This window comes from Mesitornis unicolor, unplaced genomic scaffold, assembly GCF_000695765.1.
Source record: "Mesitornis unicolor isolate BGI_N332 unplaced genomic scaffold, ASM69576v1 scaffold2111, whole genome shotgun sequence".
Lineage (NCBI taxonomy): Eukaryota > Metazoa > Chordata > Aves > Mesitornithiformes > Mesitornithidae > Mesitornis > Mesitornis unicolor.
In genome coordinates, this window is record NW_010161485.1 from 3,994 (window position 1) to 12,955 (window position 8,962).

The window sequence follows — 8,962 nt, forward strand, 5'->3', positions numbered from 1 at the left end:
TGAAAGAAGCTTCCTTAAGTGACATTTTCAAAGGAAATCCCTAGTTAGCCCCATGATTTCAGAGCAGGTGCTTTGAACCAAGTAGCAATTTTGTGTCAGAAGTGTGCTTTTTACTGACTGTGAATATTCATGCTGGAAAAATCACTGTTTATTTGCTCAGCAGGAGCTTCAGTCTGGGCAGTCTGCAACAAGATGCTGAGAGAGATTTTGCTGGTGACAGCAATTCTTCATTTCATCTTTTTCACCAGACTGTGAGCAGGCCTAATACAAGTGAACAGAGGGAAAGTAGCGAGGATAGAGGAGCTTAGGATAGGGAAGAAGATCAGAATGATGATTCTACTTGGGACCAGAATGTGAAAACTAGATCCCTTTGTGGTGCCCGTCACATGATTGTGCAGACAGGCTGGGTTTGGGTGACTCTTAACTGATGCATGCCTTACTTTACAAGATTGTGATGTGCTTCTAACCTAATTTGAATGTATCTGATAGTGCATACAATATTAGTCTAGCAATAGTTTATTAACTTTTTTAGTAACTTTTTTCTTTTCCCTCCTTGTAGCGCATGTCTACTGTGAGGATGTGTTTGGCATTGTGGGAGAAAATTTTACTTTTCCAGTAAAAATAAACCAAAAAATAGAGGAAATTATCTGGACGAAAAATAAGGATAAAGTGGCTGAATGGGAAGGGCAGAACAGTCTGATGTATTTTACTTCTCTCCGTAACAGAGGGTTGCTTAACAAGGACAATGGGTGCTTGACTGTATTTAACTTGGAGAGCAGCGATGCTGGCACATATGTGTTAGACTACGTGGATTCTGTGAAGAAAACTAATGTCTTAACCTTCGTGCTTGGTGTTTTAGGTAAGTAGTAGAAAAAAATGCGTAAAGAGTTTGCACCGCTTTATTCACTTTAGGAAGGCTAGAAAGGGGATTGTCCATTTGTCAAGGAAGCAAATGGAGATGGAGGGGGGCTGTTCTTTGGCTCTAGTGTTAAGTTGCTTAGGCACTTTAAACAAATTTTAGGAGACGGCATCTAATTTTTGTGCACATCATTACTCACCTTGGAATGACTTCTAGAATGTGTGTAGATGGCACACTGTACTTTCAGGTAACTTTTTGAGCAAGCTGACCAAGTTATCCCAGGCATTATGTATCTATTGAAGATGCTACTGCAGGCATATTACACAAGCTTGAATATCTGTGGCATCATCCTCTGCAGGTCTCCACAGCTTCACTAGTAATCTTTGGGAAATAAATTTGATCAATGTGTATATTAGTCCTATTGACAATGAACCATGGGGAGTCTCAAACTAGGCACTGAAGAACCACAAAAAGGACCACTTTTAGAAATACACTTCTCCCTCATGCACGTGTGCACACACTGACGCACCTTACATGTGCATTTTTACCTATGCTTTCTCCTGCTGCTTTTGTTGCTCCAGCACTTGTCCTGTGTTAAAACTCAAGGTGGTTCATAACCAAAGTAATACAGAATGTTTTCTCTCCTTTTAGATCCCCCTTCAGAACCCAAAATAAGTTGCAACAGCAGTGATGTCAACCTCGTGTTCAAATGTACAGCAGATTTCCCGAAGCCTCTCAATTACACTTGGAAGTTGAGTAGCACGCCAAGCACTTATCACACCCAGGAATTTTTCATCCCTAAGAAGAATGTTGATGCTTTTGGGAAAGCTGCATGTTTCATTAAATTCTCTCAAACAGAAAAGAGCTCTGAAATCTCTTTGACTCGATGCTTTCTGGATAAAGAAGGTAATGAATGGGTCAGGTTGTATATGCAAGTCTGAGAGGCTAGGCTGGGCAGAAGCATGGACTTTGACTGTAAGACTTCTACTGACTTCTCAGGAAGTTGAATTTAAAGAGCAAAAAGTATGAGAAGTGATTTGTGTGCTAAAAGTGTGGTTAGGTTGGTGAAAAGTATGAGGTTGACAGTTTGATCCCACGGAAAGACACTTTTTGCAGGGTTCCAACAGAATAAAGCCTTCAGCTGTGACTTGAAAAAAGTAATAATAAAGAGGCAGACACACTTTGGGAGATCTCTTCTGACCCTTCTGGCCTTGTGTAATTAATGCACTCTTGTGCTCTTTGTACTTTCAAGCGAGTCATCAAGCAGCTGTTAGATAAAATAATTTCTCATCTGACATGCACATGAGTCAATGAGCATACTTCATCCTTCAGTGACAGATATGAAAAGGAGAAGAGAAAGTTTTCCTGCTGTTACTTACTGTTTTGGGACAGCCTCAGCTGAGCTTCAGGTCAGCTTGAGGGTTGGCTGGTTTTGTTGTGGGTTTTTTTTTTCTTTTTTTTCCCCCTTTTTTTTTTTAAATATACGGTGAGAACATGTTTGCAACCATCTGGTTTGTAGGATGTATAAGGCAATCTCTATCTGACAAAATTTCCCACTTCTGTGCAAAAGTAATTTTCATGGTTTACCAGCATAGAATTCTTCCTTCTTCACTGGAATTTCACATTACAGACTACTTAGAAATAAGGCATGTGGTGGGTTGACCCTGGTTGGCTGCCAAGTGCCTGTCAAGCTGCTCTATTACTCCCCTTCTTCAACGGGACCAGGGAGAGAAAATACAAGAATACTGTCACAGATAAAACAGACTCAACTTGGGGAAAATTAATTTAATTTATTGCCAATCAAAATCAGTGTGTGATAATGAGAAACAAGAACAAATCTAAAACACCTTCCTCCCACTATTCTCTTCTTCTCAGACTCAACTTTACTCCAAATTTCTCTACCTCCTCTCCCCCGAACAGCACAGGAAGACAGGGAATGAAGGTTGCAGCCACCTCATTATGCATTGTCTGTGCCGCTCTTTCCTCATGCTCTTCCCCTGGTTCAGCATGTGGTCCCACCCATGAGAGACAGTTCTCAAACTTCTCCAACGTGGGTCCTTCCCACCTGCTCCAGTGTGTTCACGGGCTGCAGTCATTCAGAAACAGACTGTTCTGGCTTGGATCTCCCCAGGGTCCTGCCAGCAAAGCTACTTCAGCATGGGCTTCTCTCTTCATGGGCCCACAGGTCCTGCCAGGAACCTGCTTCAGCACGGGCTTCCCATAGGGTCACAGTCTCACCCACCTGCTCTGGCACAGGGTCCTCCATGGGCTGCAGGTGGATCTCTGCTCCACTGTTAACCTCCATGGGCTGCAGGAGAACAGCCTGCCTCACTGTCATCTTCACCATGGGCTGCAGGAGAACCTCTGCTCCAAGTACCTCCTCCCCATCCTTATTCATTGATGGTGTCTGCAGAGTTGTTTCTCTCGTATAGTCTCACTTCTCTCTCTCAGCTGCTGTTGCACAGCAGTTTTTACCCTTTCTTAAATATGTTACTGCAGAGGCACTACTGCTGTCGTTGGTGGGCTCAGCTTTGGCCAGCAGCAGGTCCATTTTTGAGTTGGCTAGCACTGGCTCTGTCCAACATCAGGGCAGCTTCTGGCATCTTCTCACAGAAGCCACTCCTGCTGCCTCCATGCTACGAGAACCTTGTTGTGCAAACTAAATACAAGATATTTGATGAAATGTCATTTGGCTGAGATCTGACTCGGCCTTTCACAGGCCAAAAAATGGAATAGCCATCACCTTTCAAGCGATGATTTGCCTTCACTGAACTAAGGTACTTACCATGTAACTTTCCTAGAGCTGGCTTAGGGTTTTGCTAATAACTGACTCTGGTGCCTTAATTTATTCAGGATACTTTTTAAAAAACAAATACATATAAAACATACTCAGGGTTGTATTTCTACTGAAGTAGTGTATCGCACAGTTGTTCTTTAACTAACCAATCTTTTTTTTTTTTAAAGCAGACAGCTATCAAAGACGTAGAGGTGGTCTTATTGCAGCTTTGATTCTCGTAATTACAGTTACAGGAGTCCTGGTATTCCTATGCAGAAGAGGTATGTATAGCATTTCCTAATTGAGCTTAACATGTTTCAAGATTATGCTGATCTAATGTTCTGTAGAATGTATGAAAGCTTCTGACCGTGGCATGTATTGCAAATACAGTAGTAGAAGCAAGTGCAACTTAGGCAAAGGGTAATAGATTTGAAGGAAGTAATGTACTGAACTTCTTTCCCCTTGGACACTGGTCCCAGTGTACTGGCAAGCACTGTAGTTTGTATTTGCATATTTCTCCTTCAGCCTGCCTGTTTCATTTACTATATGCTTCTACTTACCAAGTATCTATGGCCTCTACCATTCCTTACCTGAGTGTGTTTTCACTGCCTTTTTAGAGAGTGTCATAAAGCTGCCCTCAAGATCAGATTTATTTTTGGGATAGGCTCTAATCAGCGCCTGTTGAATACCTTATTTGGGCAATCAACATTCAGGAGTCTAATCTGATAACTCGGTGTGTTCAACTGACTTATCAACTATGAACAGGGACTTCTGTGCCTCCTGTCAGTCTGTATTGCCATGAACCTGGAGTTCTAAATCTGTTTCTTCATCCATTGCTACACTGAATTTGAGTATCTTTTTTGTAAATCTGTCAGCTTGTTTGGAAATGGTAATTGGAGGCTAACACTGTGTATCTCTTGCTGCCACCTTTTTAGGTTAGTGTGTCAGATTGTATTCTGGCTTGAAAGAGAGATGCATACCATCTCTTCTCTTTGTGTTTCAGTGAGTCCTAAATAGGAATACATTGCTTCATCCTAAGGATGTGCTGCATGGAAAATTCCTATTGGCTTCCCAGTAGGGTGACCACTTAGAGGTGGCTGCAGAGTGAAAAGCATAGGATGCATCTCTTCTCTGGGAAGGACTGACTGGTGATATTCTAGAGGGAAGCTCAGATCAGAGCATACAGAGATGTATATTGCAAGCGGACTTTATCTTTCCTGATCATTCTCAATTTGGTTTCTGTTAGCATGGAATCATGAAATAAACTAGGTGGGAAGGAATCTCTGAATTCATCCAACTTGCAGCACGAAGATGGACCCGCTGCAAAGTTAGATCAGGTTGCTCTGGGCCTTGTCCAGCCAAATTTTGACTATTTCCAAGAATGGAAATTTCTCGGGCTCTTTCAGCATGTGTTCCAGCACTGAATCACCCTGTGGAGAAGTACATTTTCCTTATTTCTCTTAGGTATTCCCTTTTGCAGCATGCAGCTATTTTCTCCTGTCCTTTTGTTCTGTACCACTGAGAGGAGTTTCATCTGATTTCTGCGTAAGTTAGTAGTAGACTGCAATTAGCCATCCCCTTAGCCTTCTTTTTCTTCAGGCTGAACAAGCCAAATTTTCTCAGCATCTCCTTACACAGCTCCTAGTCCCTAAACATCTTGGTGGGCATTTGCTGGAATACCTTCAGAATGTCACTGTGTTTTTATGAGTTTGGAGCCAAAAACTAGACAGAGTAGTCCACCTGTGGTGGCCCAAATACTGAAGACGGGAAGAACTATTACTGTTGATGTGCTGACAAAGCTTCTGCTAACGCACTCCAGTATGTAGAAGGCGTGTACTGCAAGGGCAAGTTTCTGCCTGAAGTTCAAGCTGATCACAGAGCTTCCAGGTCCTTTTTCGCAGAGCTGTTTTCTAGCCAGGCCTGTACTACTCCATGGGGTGGTTTCAAGAGGTGCAGGACTTGCCTTTGAACATCACATCTTTTCTGCCAGCACATTCTTCCAGGTTGTTGAAGTCCCTCTGAGTGGCAGCCCTGCCTTCCAGCATATCCCCTACTTTCCCCAGTTTGATGTCATCTGCAAACTTTCTGAGGGTGCCTTCTGTGCCCTTGTCCATGTTGGTGATGTTGAACAGTGCTGTGCTTGGTACCAACACATGAAGAACTTCACTCATAACTGGCCATATGTTAGACTGGAAAGAATTCAACTACCTCTTGGCCATGATAGAAAATAAACTTTTCTTATGCCTCAGTAGTATAAGCACTGCATAGGTATAATCAAACAGAAGATGCGATTTGCTGATTTAAGAACAAGACTCAGAGTCATGAACTGCTGCACTCTGCTTTGGATTTGGTTAGATGAGTTCTGACTCGCTGCTGTTGCAGGAGGCCCATTTTGTTGGTTTCTCACTGGTGACCTTTGCCCCAAAACAGTATTTTACTGTTTCTTCTTTCCCCAGGTCAAGTATTCAGTTGCACATCCTCAGGGACTCTTTTTAGTTTTTGTTAGTTTGTGTTGGGAGGGTGGGGAATAGAGGGAGGCTGTCAGGTGGTTTCCAGAGGCACAAAACATTATTTCTGAGTAATTTATCCAGGTGTTCTGTTTATTTTGGTGCAGGTGGAATTCAATGTAGAATGGGAAAAGCTGCTCAGAACAGTGAGCGTGGCTCAGGTAAGAGGGCTTGGAGTGTAACCAATGTGTGGAAATCAGACTATTGCTGTTCTTTGGTCTGGGCCTGTACATTTTTTCTCTATGGTGAGTACAGTATTTCATTGGAGAGGTAAAGGAGTAAGTTTTCTTTCAGGCCTTAGTTGTTTTTCAGTGTAGTTATTTTTTCCAGGTCATTCATACATACTTACTAAGATAAATTTAATTACAGGAGAACATCAGCCACTTTTTGCTGGGTACAGCCAAGAACAGCCTAACTTGGAGAGAGGTAAGAAACCTGTACTGGGATATAGATGTTTTTAAACATGCTAGTTGGAGCAAGAAGTCTGATCTGGTCTTTCCTTTTTTGCAGCATGTGAGCTTTTAAGTTGATTGTCAGTGTGTGCACATCAGAGTGGCAGGAGTTTGCTCTTAGTTTACCTTGGTCACATCTTGAAAATCCCTGCAACACTGATGAAGACAGGCACGTCGCTAGTTTGGTGTGCAGAACTCTAGTTCTGGTGTGCAGAACTCTTGCTTTTGGTGCTTGACTCTGGTGCATGCTTGGATCCTGTGGGTCAAGTGGCAATTGTCTCCTTTTCTTCCTCTAACCTCTTTCAGTTGTTTCAGGAAAAAAGTCTGTTAGCAGCACCTTTTGATTCACTCTTACTCCACTGTGCAGTCCTGTCTTCTCCTTGCAGCCTTCAGGATAAGGGAAGGAGACAGTCAGTGGAGGAACTTCTCACCTCTTTCCATTACCAGTCTGCTGCCCACTCATGATTTCTTTACATGATGCCCTTCTGCAGGCATTACAAATTCTTCTCAGGTTTGTCTGCACTCCTGTCTTTCTGGCCAGATCTCTAGGTGTGCTCCTGCTGTCCATTCTGTCCCTTCTTCTCCTGTTTTTTTTTTTTCCCCAAAGTTCTGTAATTTGCAGCAAGATTGCTCAGTTGTCTGGCTTGTGGATCTGTGTGTGGGGGTATGGGAATCGCTCTCTCTGGTGAGCAGCTAGGGAAGGGGACTGGTCCTTTAGTTTGTGTTCTTTTCACAAGGGTGAATGAGGCTGACATGTTCCACCCTTAACTCATGTGTGTCTTGTTGCCAGGGCCACTGTGGTCTGTTCTTGTGGACCAAACTAAATTAGGCAGGGAAGCAGATTAGGGGAGAGCAGGGGAAGGAACTTAAGAGAAAAATACTTTGTTGTGGAGGTCACCAGGCCAAATACTGTTTCAGTGTGGAATGGCCACAGCTTCTGCCATCAGATATAAGCTCCGTGACCTGTTGGAGTGTTCTGGTATTGAACTGGTGGTGGCTTCATGTGGGACATTTGGTCTGGTATCTTCCACGAGCTGCTGAAGCTAGCACAAGGCTGGAGCGGGATGTTTCTTGGATTGCAAACTACTGTGTCGCCTTTGCAGAGATTTTCTGTATATTGAATTTAATTTCTGAAGTTGTTCTTTAATTTATCTTCTGAAGTTTCTTAATGTTTATGTGGGTTTGGAGGTTAAAAAAACGTGAGGAGATCCTTATCAGTGGTTGTGGAAAAGATGCCACAGGTAAGGAGGCAGACCTGTGGAAACAAGGTTTTGGACTTTTTTTGTTGTTGGGTTTGTTTATTTGGAGTTTTCCTCTCCCTTTCTTCTCCTTCTCCAGCATATTAAAGTCTTATGAGCTTTTTAGGAGGATTTTTGGATAAATAACTTCATTTTTAAAAAAAATCTATTTCCATACATTTGTTAAAGCTGCTGTTCTAGCCCATGGATCAGAGGTCACTGGAGTCTAGAGACTACTGATGGATTTGAAAGTGAAGAAAGGAGAAGGATGGGGGACAAAACCGCAAAACCAAATCTCCCCCCCAAAAAAGACCTTTTGCTACTTCTCTTAAATTTACTTAAAATGGCCCATGTTTCTATCGGAGATTCCTTAATGTCTACAAAGTGGAAGAGTTTAAATTCACAGTGTCAGTGCAACACATAGGTGAAGTAAAGACAGGAGATGTGGATTCTCTTCTTGGCTGTCTCTGGCTTCTTCTGGAAAATCTGTGCAGCTTTATCTTCTTAAATATACCCACTTCAGAAAGGTGTTGTAAACGTGTAGACATAACTATAGGTAATGTTGGTTATGGTCTGAGACCCAAAGTGGTTGCTGGAGGGAAGTTGAAGTTGAAGTTAATTGTGAGTCCTTCAATAAGATGACATAATATACTAGTTCTCATGAGTATCTGCTAGGCGTTACAATGAAACTGTCTAAGACTGAGTTGCATGTTTTGCAGATTACTGTGCTACCTCCATGCTCGTGTCTAAAAAGGATTTCTTTTTGCTTGCAGCTGCATCTTCACAAGCTGTTGATTTTGAGCATGAAAAGCCTGAAGCAGGTAACAAGTGAGATGGTGCCCTACACTGGGGGAACATGAAAGGAGGAATTGATTTTGTGCGTGGCCTTTTGCAGTTCGAAACGTATTAGCATGTTCTTAGTGTAGAGATGACCGTTTCCGCGTTGGCCTAGGAGGACCAGTTGCCTTAGAGACAGTAAATGTTGATGGGTAGATCACTAGATGAGAAGTCAGAAAGGCCTGGATCCTTGCCTCTGTTAAGCAGCACAAACAAACACCCTTCTTGGGACTTCACCTTCTCTTTTGATGGGAAGGCGTGCATGCTGTTTTTGCAAGTCACTTCACCATCTA

The 8,962-nt window shown here is 42.7% G+C and overlaps 1 protein-coding gene across 1 annotated transcript in view; it reads left to right on the forward strand.

Moving 5' to 3' along the window:
* Nucleotides 1-559: 559 nt before the first annotated feature.
* CD58 (CD58 molecule) overlaps nt 560-8,962 on the forward strand; it is a gene marked incomplete at both ends in the record, with an annotated part of 9,874 nt that continues 1,471 nt past the window's right edge. Inside the window, 4 exons of the mRNA XM_010193020.1 lie at nt 560-859; nt 1,511-1,765; nt 3,824-3,916; nt 8,552-8,653. Coding sequence (XP_010191322.1) covers nt 560-859; nt 1,511-1,765; nt 3,824-3,916; nt 8,552-8,653 — 750 coding nt within the window. The remainder of the gene's footprint in view (nt 860-1,510; nt 1,766-3,823; nt 3,917-8,551; nt 8,654-8,962) is intronic.